Source organism: Porites lutea, chromosome 3, assembly GCF_958299795.1.
Source record: "Porites lutea chromosome 3, jaPorLute2.1, whole genome shotgun sequence".
NCBI lineage: Eukaryota > Metazoa > Cnidaria > Anthozoa > Scleractinia > Poritidae > Porites > Porites lutea.
In genome coordinates this window covers 48,285,706-48,303,401 of record NC_133203.1, presented here as the reverse complement: position 1 = coordinate 48,303,401, position 17,696 = coordinate 48,285,706, and the positions used below count along the sequence as shown (strand labels likewise).

The 17,696-nt window shown below is 39.2% G+C and overlaps 2 protein-coding genes across 2 annotated transcripts in view; both read left to right on the top strand.

Moving 5' to 3' along the window:
- The window catches only part of LOC140932417 (helicase POLQ-like), a 29,755-nt gene extending 24,638 nt beyond the window's left edge, over window positions 1-5,117 (top strand). Inside the window, exons 10-16 of the mRNA XM_073382030.1 lie at window positions 285-486; window positions 1,181-1,338; window positions 1,999-2,097; window positions 2,464-2,640; window positions 3,559-3,672; window positions 4,301-4,435; window positions 5,037-5,117. Of these exons, the coding sequence (XP_073238131.1) occupies window positions 285-486; window positions 1,181-1,338; window positions 1,999-2,097; window positions 2,464-2,640; window positions 3,559-3,672; window positions 4,301-4,435; window positions 5,037-5,117 (966 nt within the window). The remainder of the gene's footprint in view (window positions 1-284; window positions 487-1,180; window positions 1,339-1,998; window positions 2,098-2,463; window positions 2,641-3,558; window positions 3,673-4,300; window positions 4,436-5,036) is intronic.
- Window positions 5,118-16,148: 11,031 nt separating this feature from the next.
- LOC140929849 (uncharacterized) lies at window positions 16,149-17,414 on the top strand. Its single transcript, XM_073379549.1, has one exon. It carries the CDS (start codon window positions 16,211-16,213, stop codon window positions 17,009-17,011), a length of 801 nt encoding a protein of 266 aa, XP_073235650.1. The 5' UTR covers window positions 16,149-16,210; the 3' UTR covers window positions 17,012-17,414.
- The last annotated feature ends 282 nt before the right edge of the window (window positions 17,415-17,696 follow it).

The following is a 17,696-nucleotide window of genomic DNA, read 5'->3' as shown; positions in this document are numbered from 1 at the left end:
CATCCCAGGCCTACTGAATTCACGAGTTAATGAATACGGAAGGGTAGGAAATAGGTTCTGCGGTTCACGTATTTCTAGTTTTAATTAATTAAACGTTTAAACCTTTGAAAGGGACCACCAAAAGAAACTGTAATAGAACAGGTGATCAATTACCGGAACTGAGAGCTTAAGAGCTGTAGTAATTGAAATTTCTCACTTTGTATATATTTCCTTTCTCACTACCCTAAGCCTTGATATCTGTGTTGATAAAAATATTAGCTTTCCGTCTTTCGTTTCTTAAACAGCTTTGCTCAACTGTTGATGAACTTAAGCAGTTCATGCAGAACACTCTGCTGTTTGTACAGTCACCTGCGCAGTCAGTTGACATAGATAAAGAGCTTAAAACATCACTTGAGTCACTACAACAACTCGGACATGTCATAGTAACTAACACAGCACAGAGCAGGAATATAGAAGTCACCCATCTGGGACAGGCCACATTTAAAGGTGCGTTTCTTAGCGGCAAATACTTGCGGACGTGTCCTAGTACAGAATAATATAAGCGCTGGGGTTATACAACTTCGTAAGTGGTATGGGGTGGGGGAGGGGGGGGGGGGGGCTTATATCCGAGGGTTTTATAACCGGACTAAAAAAGCGTTTCAAAACAAGCTATAAAGTACTGCTGATCAAAATACCTTTTAAATTAAGTCATTTTTTTAAGGTCGTAAAAAATTGAATTCACGTTGTTTTAAGCAGCTATATCACGATCTTTCGGTTTTACATCAAAATCCTAATAACATATTGGAAAGCCTGAAATAACTCTATTACTGAACCTCAACTTTAAGCGTGTGTCTTTTGCCAGCAATAACCAGGATGGAAATGGATTGCAAACCGTGGAACAATTTGGGCCAGCTTTTGCAAGTTAAACCATTCTGTTGTAAAAAAATGACCAAAAAGCGATCGTGCCATTTTTTCTTTCGATAAAATGAATTGGTATCTTTTTTTTGGAGTTCCTAATTATAGAAGAGATGACTGAGTTATAATTTTAGCTCCGTTTTCACCAAAAAATGTGGAACTCGCTTTGACATGGGTACTTCAAATTTAGCGGCAGTCTTAGGGACATAAAAACATAATTTAAGCAACCACTGCTCCTTTGACACCGTTAATTGCACTTACGTGTGTGGCAACATTGCCTTTATAGGGTGCATTGATGTGGAGAGCAGTCCTGTGATCTATCGCGAGGTAACAAGAGCACTGGAGAACTTGGTACTAACCAATGAACTGCATCTGCTTTATCTTGTGACGCCGCTGGACATCAGGGATTCAATTGAGCCCCAATGGATGACTTATTTTAAACAGGTACGGATCAGACAGAAATACGCAAAGAAATCAGCCGGAATGTGAAAATTACGCGTCGCGTAAAAAGGAATCCTTTAAACTTAATTTAAAAACCAGAATGTAGATGTTCCAACCAATGATTTGCTTGCGCCCTCATTGAACAATGAGGTCAATGACATCATCCTCTGTCTTTACCAATATTTGAAAGAGGAAACAAATTATCGACTAGCCTGAATTTCAACCGATTACTTCGAGTCGTTTTTACTCCCTCGAGGAGAAAACGACTCGAAGCAATCGGATGATATTTAGGCTAATTGTCACCGGAAATTTTTTTTTTGTTAAAAAAACTTTGACTTTAGTGGGAACGAGTTTGTCTCAATGGGATGGTGGAATTTACGGTTAACGGTAAACATTTTGGCTTTTTACGGTCAACAGTCACTATTTCTTCCGGTTATATTAACAGACACCTGAACAAAATCAGATGGTTTTAAAATATTAAAATTAGGTTCCATATTAGTTGAAAAACCTTTTTAAGGACGGTAGTAAAGGTCTCTAAGGATTTTTTTGAGTGGAAAAAGAGGCAGAAATAGGGTCCATCGAACACGTGGCTACTTTTGTATCTTTGTAATGTCTTTTGTGATCATGATAGTCTCGTTCACGTCTTATATGATTTCATTACAGGTGTTGTCTTTGGGTGATTCAGAACAGCGAGTGGCTGAATTGGTTGGAGCCACAGAAAGCTTATTATCGAGAAGAGCTACAGGTCAACGGGTCAAGAAGGTACAAGACTAGTATTGCTCTTTTCTTCTCGAAAATTTGCTTTCTTCTTTAGCCCCTCTAACTTGCCTAATCGTGTAGCATTCTACACAGACGTTTTTTGGGCGTGTCAAGCAATCGATGGAAAAGGATTTTGTAACGAGTCAAAAGAGAGTTTATCAAGGCGCTTGAATCTTATGTTGGTCTTTGTCATACAATCTTTTAACTTTGTCATGCTTTCTGTTTTAGTATTTTCTCTTGTCACTAAGGGAGATTGGTATCTGGCAGGGGGTTACCAAGGGAACAAAATAACTGCCTTGGGGGCACTTAAGTAAAGAAACCAGTTATCGTGAGGTCATCGCTAAAATCCTGTCTTGCCGCTCTTTGTAGGACGACAGTGAAGAAGCTTCCGTCAAGAGGTTCTACTTAACTCTCATCCTGTACAAACTGATGAAAGAGAACACCATCTGGGACGTTGCTAGTTTGTTTAACGTGACACGAGGATTTGTGCAGAATCTTTTAACTTCAGCCTCATCATTTGCTTCATGCATGGTGCATTTCACTCAGGTACGTCTAACCAGTATTAGTAGGATTAATCGCCCATTACGAGAATAAACCACAAACACCGGTATTTCAGTAAACTGATTAAATAATGGCCTCGTCTTGCAAACTTGCGAAAAAAGAAATAATTCAAGTCCAGCCTCACAAATTCGGTGTCTTGAATTTCGATAGTTTGGGCCCAATTCCTCCTACTTCACCTTTCAGTAAACGAACTAAAATGGCAACTTCGCATGCTAAATGATCCTGTATGTTTAACAAAACATTAAGGCCGATGCGAACTCTACATCTACTGGACTCTTTATGCGGAATTATCGTTTTCCAAAGATTGAGAAATGGTATATCTTTGATTTTGCAAACAGAAAGTGGTGAAAGTTTGGTTAGTGGAAAATGCGAATAGAACGTTATATTTCCAGCTCTTTAGTGGGAGACTGTTTTTACAGTTACCGACGGGCTGAAAATTCCACGAATGCGAGTTTTAATCGAGTTTCCTAAAGCCATAACAGGTTATCACACTGCCCCGGCGGTCAGAGGTATAGGAGATTCAAACAGCCAATCAGAACTCGAAGTAAAACACGTGATCCGTGTTAAGCGCGGGAAAACGCGGGCGACTAAGTGACGTTTGGATTTGTTTTCAGTTCTGATTGGCTGAGAAAGTGGCAGGAGATTTTAAGCTAATCACAAACTGCATTAGTATACAAAACTAAACGAAATACTCATTCACGGACAGTCCTTTTGTCCCCAAAGATACAAGAATTCATACATTCCTTATCTGTATGATTCGGACAAATCCATAATTCGAACAGCTGAGTCTCTGTCCGTTTGGTTTCCATATTAATGAGGTTCAACCGTTTTTGAAAACTGTTCTACAATGATTAATGACAACAGGAACTGTATGGTTTATGACCTTGTGATGTCACTCTACAGGAGCTGCAGGAGTTTTGGGGAGTGAATTTACTACTTGAGGCCATGGTTAAGAAGTTATCCTACACTGCTACCTTGGAGCTTGTTCCGCTTATGGAGGTTCCTGGTGTCAAGCAGGTCAATAGAGATTTATTTCTTTCGCTTCCAAATAAAGGTCCTTTCCGTGAACTGTTTTTTTCTGGGAGGGTGACGCGGGATAGGGTAAGGGGACTAGTAAAGCCGTATAGAAATGCATCTGCTTCTTTAGGTTCAACTAACAGGGGTCGTGACGGGTCAAGTTTGTCCAACAGTGGTGAAATCTGCAATCAAGTCTCCTGAATTAGTTCTTAGTTGCCCTAACATTTGAAGCACTTGATGCTAATTTTGCTTTTTTAGTACTCTTTTTGCATAGAAGAGTACTTGTTTTCAAGTCACTTGACGTAATAACGTAATATAAAATCTGTTTTTGTTACCACCACACAATATCCAAGTCGCTCAGTTATTTCAAGGCTGTTATATTATGCATTATTACATTTCGGGTTAAAAAAATATTGTTGCATTTTTCGTCAAAAACTTGTTCCATTTTGCGTTAAAACGATGGTACGTTGTGGGTCAAAAGTTGTTACATTTCGGGTTAATGTTACGTTTTGCGCCAAAAGTTGTTACATCTTGTGTTATTGTTGCATTTTACGTCAATTGTTACATTCTGTTCTTACGGCTACCTGATTGATCAGTAGTGATGATTATATTTCCTTGTTCTCCGTAGGCTCGTGCACGGCAGTTATTCAAGGCAGGCTATAAAAGCCTTAACAGTCTGGCCTGGGCCGATGTTAATTCCCTTATGGCTGATATTGAGCACCTGTCAAGACGACAAGCCAATCAGATCGTCTCAGCTGCTAAGGTAAAACCGGTTGAACTAGATGGATCTCTTGTTGCTGTTCGTGGTGTTGTGGTGTTGAGCGTACACACCTACACACTCTTTATATATTGCTTTTCTGAAAAATTTACAAGTTTTGCACACCGCAAATAGCAATGGCTAATCTAAAGCGGGACGTGCTCACGAAGCCAATTACAAGAGAGGAAGAAGAAAAAAAAATTTAAAGAGACATGTTACAGGATTTTTTTGTGTGTGTAATTTCAGGAGAATCTATATGAGGCTAAGGTTAATTTAAGTTTGCTTGATTTTTCACTCAAACAAGTGTGAGCCAGTTGTCCGTTAGCCTGCGTGGCAAGCGCCGGTTAATGTTTTTTGGTTAGGTTTTATATACGCAAAATTTCGTCCTTCACCCTGACAAATTTAACAAAACCGGCGCCTGTTACGCAGGCTAGTTGTCCGTTTGACGACAAAACAAAAACAACAGCGAAAGGGCAGGAAGAAAATGTTAATGTGAAAATAGTCTTTAAGTTACTAGATTTCAAAAGCTAGAGGTGACTGACCTCGCTAATAAGAGAAAGTTTAGAACCGGGAAATGGCAGTAAAATGGTATTTATTTTGTTTTTAGATGCTCTTAGAAGAGAAAGCGGACGCTTTGCGGGAAGAAGCAGAAGAGATGACAACTGTTCCAGAGAAACCGAACATATAGGACAAGTGATTTTCATGCCTTTAGCCGAAGAAGTGAAAAGAAAAGAAAATAGTGATTATATGTTTATTGCAGAAAATGATAATTATAAGTATATCAGGGTTTTAGAGCACAGAATCGCCTCTGATACGAACGGCTCTACATGTGTCGAATTGCTGAAAGAAAATGAATGCTTATCAAAGTTATTGTTTACTCAATTCACATAAAATTAACGCACATAAGATAAACTATTTTTCGAATTTGACTTTGTAATATGTATGAAACTATTATATGCTCTATTTATTTTTTCATATAAGACGCGGAATTATTTTTTTGTCAGGACAGGTGAAAGCTTTCACACCAACTTAGAATGTTTAGATTGAACAAAGGGTAAATCAGAGTGGATTTTAATACATAGTTATAATTCTGAGCTTGAATTCGTAGTGACATGGAGTTACGATTGAAATGAAAAACATCAGTTAACTACTTCTATGAAGGGGGAGCAAGTTTTATTGAAGAGTATATCGAGAACAACAAAACCTAAGTTCAATCTGTGTTAAAGACATAAAACGATATTTACGAACCAGATTTTAACAAATACCAAAATCACTTTGCGAATGAGAAAATTAACAATCTATAAAGAATTATTTAAAACCGGCCAAACAGGGTTTGTCAAACATTGTACAGTTGTAAATACCATGCAGTTCCACAGCTTGAACTGGGATTTACAGTCAAGTGGAGAAGTGATAATTATGTTACCTTTGTCAAACATTTATTTAATCTCTCGCCCCATGTCAGGGAATCCAAGACAGTCCTCTATTCTGGATTCCACGCCGTGGATTCTAGTGCAGGTATTGGATTCTGGATGTTTGTCAGTGGAACTGGGATTCCGGATTCCAATCGTTACTGGGATTCGCGGATTCCTTAACCCATTCGCTCCTGGAGATTTTGCCGAAAAACGCGTTTTGAAGCTAGTCGAGTGGTTTTCTGGTCACTGTCGTGCTATAAAGAGCTAAAACTTACCACAAACCGCTTTACAGGTCGTACACTTCGCGGCCTTCTGATCCAGATGCAAAATATCAGCTTGCGAAGTTCGAGCATGCGCAGAAAGCAAAATTTCGACAGTTTTTGGGTTTAAAAGTGACACAGCAGTCTTGACTTTTACTTTTCGCTTTCTCTCCTCCCCTCTTTTTTCGCTTTTTTTGCCTCATTTTTTTTTCTTGCTGGGCATTTAGTAGGCTTCATTTTGGTGGGAATACTTTTTAGGAAAGCTTTTAGGATCTTAGGATTAGGTGAAAGGAAAGGTAGGTGGGCAATGGAACAAGATTTTCATGGAGATTTTCAGGTCAATGTTACATGGTTTTTTGCCTCTTTCTCCGGTTTCCTTGACTGAATTGTGCTCATTCTGGTATGGTTTGAAAGATCTCTTCACGCTGCACAAGTTAGGGGACAAAGTTGTCCTTGACCGTTAAAACTGATGACGTCACAAAGGGTAGAAATGACGTGGATCCGCACGGGCGGTTACGGGCGGTTCAGGGGCGAATGGGTTAAGCCGTATTCCAAATTCCAAAACCAAGGATTCCAAATTTCACAGCAAAAATTTGCTAGATTCTGGAGTCCACAAAGACAATTTTCTAGTATTCCGGAATCCACATTCCCTTACATGTGGCGAAACCTCCATATCCCCCGCCCCCTCCCACCAAGTAAAAACAGATCATTATCCGTTTCTAGGAAACTACCCACCCACCCCTTTGCCCAAAGTGAGAAGGAAGTGCTAATTTTGGCTTAGGGGAGGGGTAGGTGGGCAGTTTCCCAGAAACGTTTAATGATCTGGGGTCTTCTGAGACTTCGGATAATTCATTTGATTTACCTCTTATAATCATATTTAACAATTAATGAATGAGGCTGAGTATGGAAATCGAGGAGGTTATTATGGCCAAGGCGGTTAACACTTTCCGAGATCTCCATAATTCTTCATATGATACGAAAGCCGAATCCAGTAATTGTTTTATTATTCATTCAAAATAATTCCTAGCTTAAAAATGTAGCTAAAACATGCTTACCTCCATCGATCCATCGATGTTAAGTTCATCTTCGATAGTGTACGTTTGGGGTTGTTCAGCTCCGCAAATATTCTCCAAATAGCAGATGTCGCTCTTCGAGTTGTCTTCTTGCTATTCTTGACATGTTTTTAGCTATTTTTTCGCTTAATTCTTACTCGTAAAACGAGTGAAATGTCCGCCATTTTTGTTTTCACAACCGAAACAACTCAACGTTGTCCCCAGGTCTTCTCGGTTAACGGTGCATTAACCTGCAAGAAAGCGGCACTTTTGACGTCATCGGTTCGTAAATCGCAAAATTCTTCCAAATTTGGTCATCAGTAGCTGGCTATGGTAAATTATGCGTGTACTTTTAGCCAATCAGAATCGGGGAAAGATTTTGAATGAATAATAATAACTGATATAAACTGCGAAGTGCTTGTTTTGTTTGAATCATGAAGTTAATGAATTTATGCTAGATGTGAATACAGATGAAAGATTTGTCGTCGTTAAGTAAACGAACAAGCTAGCAAATTTCTTTTTGTTTTTCCGAATTGACATGTTAGGACCAGAAATTTTGTAAGTTACCTCTGTGTGAGATTAAGAAACCTATAGGAGAGATATGATTAAATAACTAATTGAGCAAGAATTTAATTACTAGCTGAGCCTAAACTGTGTTTAGCATTACAGAAATAAAGGCTAAATTCCCATCAGAAATCTGAAATATCGTTATTTGATGATGTCGACTTACAAATGAATGGTACACAAGAGTGTGCAATCATGTAAATCTCTTGGAGTAACAATAGATAAAAAATGGATTTGGAAGCCATATATTAGTAATTTGTTGAAGAAGCTAGGTCATCGCCTGTCTATGCTCAACAAAATCTTTTGTATGCTTCATAATAAGACTCGATCGTTTACAAGAGTTTAAAATAGATATGCGAAAAGAATTCTAGGTAGTAAGATCTCATCATCCGAAGCACTCAATTCCCTACAATGGATCCCTCTGGCTGGACGACGTGTTGCTCACCGATGCTCAGCGGTTCAAAATGCTATTAAAGGGGAAATACCAGAGCACCTAGAGACTTTGGAAATAACCCTAAGAGACTTGCATGGACATAACTCAAGAAACAGTTACTTACCTAGAATTCCAAACCCGAAAAAGGAATGGGGAAAAAGAGCAACTTACTATAGGTACATTAGTGGCTGGTCAACTCTTCCGAGTTTTTTAAGGAAACCTATGCCTTGCAAAATTTTTAAACGGCACCTAAAAAAAAATTTCAGGCGGTATATTTTGGTTTGTTTTTCTCACATATATAGAAGATTTTATTGCGTATTTACCATTGCTAAGTTTTATCCAGAATTTACTTTTGTTAGCGTATGAAAAATAACTTTCGAAGAGCTCCTGAATGTCTCTTCATTTTGAAAATTATTAGCACAGTACCAGCTAACTTGAGTCACTTTTTAAAGCCTTCTTGAATGGCTAAAGTGATAAAAGAATCGAATACCTAGCAGTTTCTACTTTGTAACTATATTTATTGTAGAAAGATTAATCATCACAACGTATTTGTCGGTTCACTTTGTTGCTGGCAAAACTAAACTGAAGAAAATTTTGTGGGGTTAATACAAGTACTGGAAATCCAGTAGTCTGGATCCTGGCCGTAAGAAAGAAGTATCAGAAACAAATATATAAAACAGGCATAACCAGAAAGAATTCTAACTGACCAGGGGCAAACCAGCTTGTTACCCAGTTTTCCACCCAGTCAACCCAGTTAAGGGTTTGAACTAAAGTTTTCAACTTGCGTGGTTAATGGTAAGTACCGTAATAATTTTTCAAGTCACGGCCAGGGGCATAAATGTCTTTGGCTTGTACGTTTCGTTTTCCTTAATTTATAGAACTCGTTCAATTTTTAGTTATCTTGACCTCATGCTTGGTCAATAACACATACATGTATATCATGACCTCAAGCTTGGTCAATAACACACTGTACATGTATATCTTGACTTAATATTTTTGCTAACAGCGCTGCTCCGTTGGTACGATGTGCTGAAGACGCAAATTGTTGAGAAGCTGTTGCACAGCTTGTGCTGAGAACAAATCAAAGAGATTGAACTTTTACTTAGTGGCTTGCATAATTTAAGACTCAAACCTGCAAGTTTAAGAGCCCAGTGGTATTTTTCGAATTGGTTTTTCGGCGAAAAAACTACTTCTAATGACTCTAATTTATCCCCGACACTATCGCGCATTCATTTCATTGACGAAGTATATATGACGGAAATATCAGTAAACGTTTTGCTTGCCCTCTCAAAAAGAGGTTGTACTAAAAAAAATTATAAACAACGTTCTTCTTCAACAAGCTTTCCATTGTCCATTCTGTGATTGCAAAATCACTTTATACACGTTCCATTGGCTTTTTATTCCACTGTCACTGCAAACGTTCACGTTTTTTTGTATGAGACTCTTGTAAAATCAACCAACTGGATAAATATCTCTAGATATTGTTGCCACTTGCTCTGCTGATCCTCCAAAGCTGTCGTATAAAACTAAAAGGCTCCTTCTTCATCCCCGGTGCTTCTTTCCTTTTGTTCCATGCAAAAACAAGACAATTACAATGAGATAAGTTTCAGAAATAATCTTACGTCCAAACGAACGCAAGGACACTCAACATTGTTTGGCCTAAAGATGCATGCATGGCGCTGTTGGGAGGTGTCTGCGGCTGTCCAAACGGGTCCGAGATTGTTCGCACCCACATTTTTGTTGTAGAGGACTTTGGGAACGGGATCCATCCTTTTAGAGTACTAGTTAGCAAATTATGCCAAAATTATTTCCTTGGAACTGAAACAGAAAATAACATTTTGCCACGTGCTTTCTGACCTATACTAAACCACGGCACTTTTGAAGTTTGGTTTAATGTGTGGAAGAAATTTAAAATGGCGCTTGGTCTTTTCAAACGAAATCTTTCACCAGTTTCAAACAAAAAAAAAGACCAAACCAAACAAGAAAAACGACAACACAAACCGAACCAACATTCACCAAGTGGGTATAGGTGTATAGACCCGTTGCCGATTAGCATACAAGTAAAATTTTAAATAGCAATACAGACATGGTGTTAACTGGAAATACTCTAAAAAAATTAGCATACCAAAAACATGTCGTCATTCTTCTTGTTCAACGGGCTGCCTTCTTCCTCTGGGTATTCGTTCCCTTTCAGATTGTTCATCGCCATCTTGACGGTTTCCATTTAACTTCGAGCTGGTTAAGTTTCTACTCAATCTTTCTATCACATACAGAAAGAGAATTTGAAAAACACAGACTGCAACAGTGCACACAACTATCAAGATACAGACGTCCATGATGGAGTGCATTTTGTTGCGAAACGCGCGTGTTCTGCACTGGGAAGTGAACTTAACTCGTAAATATGCAACTGGTATCTGCATGTGATCGTTTGTTCTTCCTATCAACCCAAGCGGCCCTTTTTTTTTATAGTTTGGTGGGGGAAGGAAAAGCTTAAGAAAAAGGAAATACTTATCATTGTTAAACTACCGCCAAAATCATGAAAAAAAGAATTCCGTAGAATTTTATGTCGTCAAGTCAGGGGGCTGGCTCTCTCCAAAAATAACTTTTCGTGTATGCCCGGTCTCTGCTATGCGAGTTTGTTTGGTAGCCCGGCTTTCCTTATACTTAACACGGTTTATTTCAAACACACACAACAAGCATCAAATAAGTGGGCTCTGGCACTGCTCTTGAACGAGGTATTGAAAATATCTCTAGAACGAGATATCCTTGTACAGGGTCCTAATTGGGAGACCTGCGCGACACATTCCCACCCCCAAAGTACCCAAGTGAATCCCCCCACCCCTCCCGGCATAAAATTAAGGCAAGGCAACCCTTAATTTATGGACCTTTGAAAGGTGATCTTTTGAGGGATTAGTTCTTGTACTATTAGAAGTATGATAACATGATAATATTTCCTGATGTTATCACGTTTTTCGTTTGTATACACATGTTTATCGACCACCATGACTCTAGTTTGTTTGTGTTCCTATTTCAGTCCACGTGATATCACTACCGCGGAGTATGGGTTTCTTTCAGCTTTCACACTATTTTTGGGTGTGTTCGAACGCATAATCAAAGAAAAATATTACTCAAAACAATAGTGCAGTGACGGTAAAGAAATGTACAAAAAAGCGTGATGCACGTGCACGGTTGTTGTTTTGCTAATCTATTGCTCTTTTGCCCCTCGTTACCGTCGCCGTCGTCGTATCCCTATGTGACCGGTAGACGACGTTTTATGCGCCGCAGGTTTTAACCCGTTTTTTTTAAAAATTCCACCAAATTAACCCGAGTATGACATCCAATGGTGGCCTGGTAGCCGGCGGAATCGTTACCGCGAGCAATGTTTTATCCGGAGTGCTGCAAAGCTGTGCGGAGAATGGAGAGGAGACGCTTTGAAATTTTCTCGCGCATTTGACGCTGACGCTTCACGCGGCAAAACCGAAAACTCCCACTCGCCAAAAATGAATAAATAAATAAATAATGATAATAATAATAATAATAATAATAATAATAATAATAATAATAATAATAATAATAATAATAATAATAATAATAATAATAATAATAATAATAATAACTCCGCTACTGATATATTCTCCATTTCATGTTGTTTAGTCTTCATCAGCATGCGCCAGTTTCCGTGATTCTTGGAAACTAAGAACTTAATAGCTGGCCTTGAATACTAAAACTTCCGCTTCAGTTTAATAGAAGTGTCGGTTAATTTTATACAGTAAACACGATAGAGACAAAAATGCAGTTCAAACGCACGGAAGGGGGGGGGGGAGGGGGAGATTGTGTAGACTGTTGGCTGCTGTTCAGTCGATTTGCCCCGATATTTGCATCCATGAACTTACTAAGGGTTTCAGTGGTAAGCACACCTGTTTGTTTATTGTTAATTTGGAAAATTTGACTTTGGCCACTCATGTCTAGGAGTGAATTAGAAAAGGTTTAAAACATTAAAACATTTGGGAGCACCATAGGCTCGATTTCCACCGTCTCCCGGGTCCGGTCTTTGATCCTCCCCGAAGAGAGACGGCTGGACGCGTGACCCGTTGACCTTGTCTGTGACGTAATTGGAAAATTGATAATTTACGCGTCTCCGATATCACTGGAAGTGAAACCGGTCTCCAATTTTCTTATTTATTTGGCTCAAAATTACATCAAGCGTTCCCTTACCCACCCAAATGACTTTCGAAATAGTTTTTTCGGTACATTTCCTTACATTTTGAAAAAGATTCTTCGCTACATTTCTGTACAGGGCGACATGTAGTTAATTTTCTTTGATCTTCGAATATTGGTACGTCTTCGGTGGGTCCGAACTGACTGATTCTTGGAAGCGGAGCAAATTAAATGGAAAAGTTTCTGATTTACCAGACAAAATTTCCAGCGTATTGAATGTTCCTCTGTCAAATATAAACATGGTCGGTTACATCTGTAACGAACGCAGTTATCGAGACCTGAAGCGCCTTGAAAAGATCCTTGAAGATGCAAAATCTCTCCAACCACAATCATTCACAACAAACAATCGCACAAAACGTTGTGTTCCTTCGGACTCTAGAATTTTGCCCATGTCTCCGCGCCGTCGAAATCGCCTCGCCATGCGATGGATCAAGGAAGCAGGGAAGGAAGGACTTTCTGTTTTGATGTGATAATTTCTGCGACAATCTTTGCCAGACGAAAATCTGCAGGCGGTAACATGATTGGCTTCAACCAACAAAGGAAATCGCACACGTCCAGCCGCTCTTTCGGGGGATGAGTGTGGGCTCATTTTCCCGAACAGCGGCTGGTAATCGAGCCTAGGAGCACCACGGGCTTAACACAAGTGCTGCATCGCTTACCCAGTATGCAGTTGCTTGTCTTTCAACTTGCTGTTATCGTGACCCACAGTGAATGTAAGCTGAGCTTGACCAGCATTTCCGCCACATGTGACATTACAATCAGAGTATTAAACACAGGTCACAAAACATTAGATTTAGGTGACTGAAAATTACGAATTCAATGGTAATGAAATAAAATTTATGAACGCCATTGTACGCTTATCCGCCGTGTTTACATGATTACACGCTACAAGGTGCATGCAATGAAACTTTGAGGCTTTTTTAGCGGAATAGTGTACTCTTTTTCAGGTCAAGATTAAGGAAGTTCTATAGTGACAGATACAATAATCTAACGGGGTATGAAAAATGCATAGAAAAGCGCCCATTATGTTTCAGTCATCACAACTGGAAATTAAAAACTGTGTATAGACTTGTTGACAAGTCGCGAAAACGGCTGATGACTCTACCAAAACGACCTTTTTGAAAGTCCAGAGTTTTTTGGATGCCTCCGTTGTTACTGTGCAGCCGCTCTTGTTTGAGCTACCATTTTTTTGCTTTTTAACAGAAGGCTCGAGTACGACAGAGTGAAGAAAAAATGCAAAGAAATTGGTTTGGAGAAGCCAAGGGAATTTTTACAGGATTCATCAACACCGTTACTCTGTATTTGTTTCACTTTTTTCCTTGAATGTAGTCGCGATTTCTGGTTTTCCCGTGACTGATAATCGAGCCTACTGTTAGTGGTACGCTATAACGAGAAAGTACTGTATATGAACCCAGCTATTTTCAACGGTTGGCTTATTCTTATTAGGTCATGATCAATGCAAGGGGTTGCACATATCCCAGGCCTCGTAGAGGAGGTCTTATTTATAAAAAGAAGAAGTAATAATCCCCACACGATGATTAATTGTCATTTACTTGATGACTATAACTGCCGATACTGATTAGGTTCCAACCAAGTTTTCACATTCTTATATTTGTTATAGATTACTCACCTGTTCTCAGGCCCTTTGGAGGGCTGCCGCAGCAACTTGCTACATGAAAATGGCAAAGGGTTACGAGTGTTGCTTCTTACTCTTGTTGGATTGAAGGTAGGCCTAATGCTCGTCATCAGTCGAGGAGTTGAAATGTTCGTGAATATGGCTGGCTGCCCATTCTTCAGGTGTGGGGAAAATATTAAGGTCGGAAAAATGCGCGGAAAATCGCCTGCAAGGAAAGTCAGTGTGCCGTGTGCCTCATAACTCCACGTACACACTCTAAAACAAGGCGAGTATCCCAGGCCTAGTAGCATTGATCGCCCATTAGGCCATCCCCATAAAATGTTTCGTTTCCCATCGCCCGACCGACCCATTTTTTTGGAAAAGTAAAAAAAAAAAAAATTCCTGAATCACTTGTAAAGAAGCAAGTACTTTAATTTACAAACACACGATCTTGTCTTATTAACACCAATTGTCTTAAATTATCATCGATACTTCGTTTTTGTAGCCTTTTTAGACATTTGATAGTCCTGTTAATATACATCTTTTACCATCTGATTATATCTTGCAGACTAAACGTGAGATTTAATATGCAATCATGTGTTCATTCTTTTTTGTTTTTTTGTTTTTGCCCGACCGACCGACCCACCTTCACGAGAGGGAGGGCGATGGGAAATGAAACATTTTATGGGGATGGCCTGAATAAACCACAAACACTGCATGGTAGTTCAGTAAACTTATTAAATAATGGCTTCGTCTTGCAAACTGTGAAAAAAGAAATACTATAATAATTCAAATCCAGGCTAATAAATTCGCTGTCTTGAATCTCGATAGTTTGAGAATTAACTCGTGGTGACATGGAGTTAAGATTGAAAATGAAAAACATCAGTTAACTGCTTCTCTGAATGAGAAGAAAGTTTTATTAAAGAGTACATATCGAGAACAACAAAACCTAAGCTCAATCTGTGTTAAAGGCATAAAACGATATTTACGAACCAGATTTTGAAAAAAACAATATCACATTGATAATGAGAAAATTAACAATCCATAAAGAATTATTTAAAACAGGCCAAACAGGGTTTGTCAAAAGTTGTACAGTTGTAAATACCATACTGCAGTTCCACAACTTGGAGTCAAGGGGAGAGGTGATAGTTATGTTACCTTTGCAAAACATCTATTTAATCTCTCGCCCCATGTCAGGAAATGGCTGAGACAGTCCTGGATTCTGGATTCTGGATTTTGGATCCCACGCCGTGGATTCTAGTCCAGGTATTGGATTCTGGATGTTTTGTCAGTGGAACTGGGATTCCGAATTCCAATCGTTAGTTGGACCCCTGGATTTCTTGAGCCGTATTCCAAATTCCAAAGCCAAAGATTCCAAATTTCACAGCAAAAATTTGCAAGATTCAGGATTCTGAGAGGAAAAATTTCGCGGGTTCCGGAATCCGCATTCCCCTAGATGTGGCGAAACCTCCATTCCCCCGCTCCCCCGCCCACCAAGTAAAAACAGATGGTTTCTAGGGAACTGCCCACCTACCCCTTTGCCGTAAGTGAGAAGTAAGTGCTAATGTTGGCTTAGGGGAGGGGTAGGTGGGCAGTTTCCCAGGAACGTATAATGATCTGGGGTCTTCTGAGAGAAATTATTTTGGTTTTCGTTCACACTTCGTATAATTTATTTGATTTGCCTCTTATAATCATATTTCTGTAACTACAAAGTGCTTCTTTTGTTTGAATGAAGTTAATGAATTTATGCTATATGTAAACACAGATGAAAGATTTGTCGTTGTTAAGTAAACGAACAAGCTAGCAAGCTTCTTTTTGTTTTTCCGAATTGACATGTTTGGACCAGAAATTTTGTAAGTAATCTCTATCTGAAATTCAGAAACCTATAGAAGAGATATGATTAAATAACTAACTGAGCAAGAATTTAATTACTAGTTGAGCCTAAACTGTGTCTAGTATTGCAGAAATAAAGACTAAATTCCCATCAGAATTGTAAAGAATGCTTTATGTGTATAATAAGCTTTAGCAACTAATTACTTTAATTAATTAAAACCGGGCACCTGTTTATATCTGAGCGCAATGAAGACAATAGTCGTAGAGTGCACTTCTATAATTTGTGTGATAAGCTTATGCCGACAAATTAGTCTAATCGTCCGAAATCTTGAGCTTGGCGCAGGATTTCTCAGTTGGACGAGCAATAATAACAGCACCGTTCTAAAAGGAAAAAATGTCGAGATATCCGCATCGGATTTTAGCGGAAAAACAGAAGAGGGTACAAACGCAAAACAGCATAGAGGATAAATTTCTGAAACAGAAATTGGAGTCTTTCTCGAGAGAAAAGCTCTATATTGACAGAGAACTACGACGGATTTCCTTGGCTAGAACAAGTTTGTTGGAGAGCCTTGATAGGTTTAACACAATTCCTAAATCAACACACAAGCGCTTGAGTCTACCTTGCTTAATTGACGGACAGGGAAAAGAAGCTGATCCAAGACCGATAAGCTCATTAAGGAGACATACTATTCCTTCATTCCTGGAAGGCGTGCGCGCTGTAGCAGAGTGTAAGCAATCTCTAAAGCCACGGGGAAGAGAAGATACTTCACTTCAAAGTCGTACAGGATCCAAGCCTATATTGAGCGCAACCGGTCAAAAAGCAAATTTCGTGCAAGGACTTACTCTTAAAAGTCAACATAAAGATCATGATACTCGTGGCGCAAGTCCAAACAAAATCTCCTTTACAGGACAACCGTATGAAAACAAGTTAAATCAAGAAAAAAAGCGAATTTCACGACAGGCCAGTGAGGAAGAGGAAAAGACGAGGGACCGGCTACAACTTCCTGTATTAGCTGACAGTCCCGCTAAACCCCAGCTAATTACCCCAAAGATGGGTTCAGTAAGACAGCAACACCCGCGGGACGGGATGCTTGCTACAAATCTGAAAAGCAAGTTCCGTCAGATAGGATCCGTTGTTATGGCCACCGCTATTTTACGGGTTGCAAATGAAAAGAAAGCAAAAAAACCAAATTGAGAGAGAGCAAAAACTCGTACGGGCCGGGGTTTCTGTTGAAAAATGAAAGGGGAAATTGAGACTGGATAATTGTAGGGTTTTTTAGGAATAATACGAAAGAAAAGGAAGAAGGAAAAAATCGATTTTTTACTTAGCTTTGCACCCAGTTTTTCACAAAATCAACTTCATCATCTCAAGGAGACTTGTGCAGGAACGTGTCCTGTTTAATATTCATTTACAAAAGAGTGAATCAAAGCAAAATATTGGGTGTCAATATTTGCGATTCGGCTCACATCTTTCGGAGCTCGGCTCTGACAGATCGACATGTGTATGCACAAAGCTAACAGTACTTCAAAAAGATATTACCAGTAGGCCGTTCCCGTAATCCTGTGAACAAAAGAGAGTTTAAAGCTTCACGTATACGGCAAACGGTAAACGTCAGATTCAAGTTGAGAATCTCAAAATAGAAAATGACCAGTAAAAACTGTTCAAAACAATTTTTACGGATAAAAAATTGCGTGAAACTACTGACTTTTGTGTAGAAATAATGAACAGTAAACGGCAAGTAAATGAGAAACTTGATCACGTGGTACAAATTCGCGTTTGCCGCTTGACGTAACGTGAAGCTTAACCTCTCTAAAGACAGCGACGCACTACAGGCTTGGGATGACAAAATACCGTTGATTAGTAAAATTATTCTCCCAAG

Bases quoted from the DNA above. Each gene is read 5' to 3' on its own strand.
- LOC140929849 (XM_073379549.1), top strand. From the start codon at position 16,211: ATGTCGAGATATCCGCATCGGATTTTAGCGGAAAAACAGAAGAGGGTA.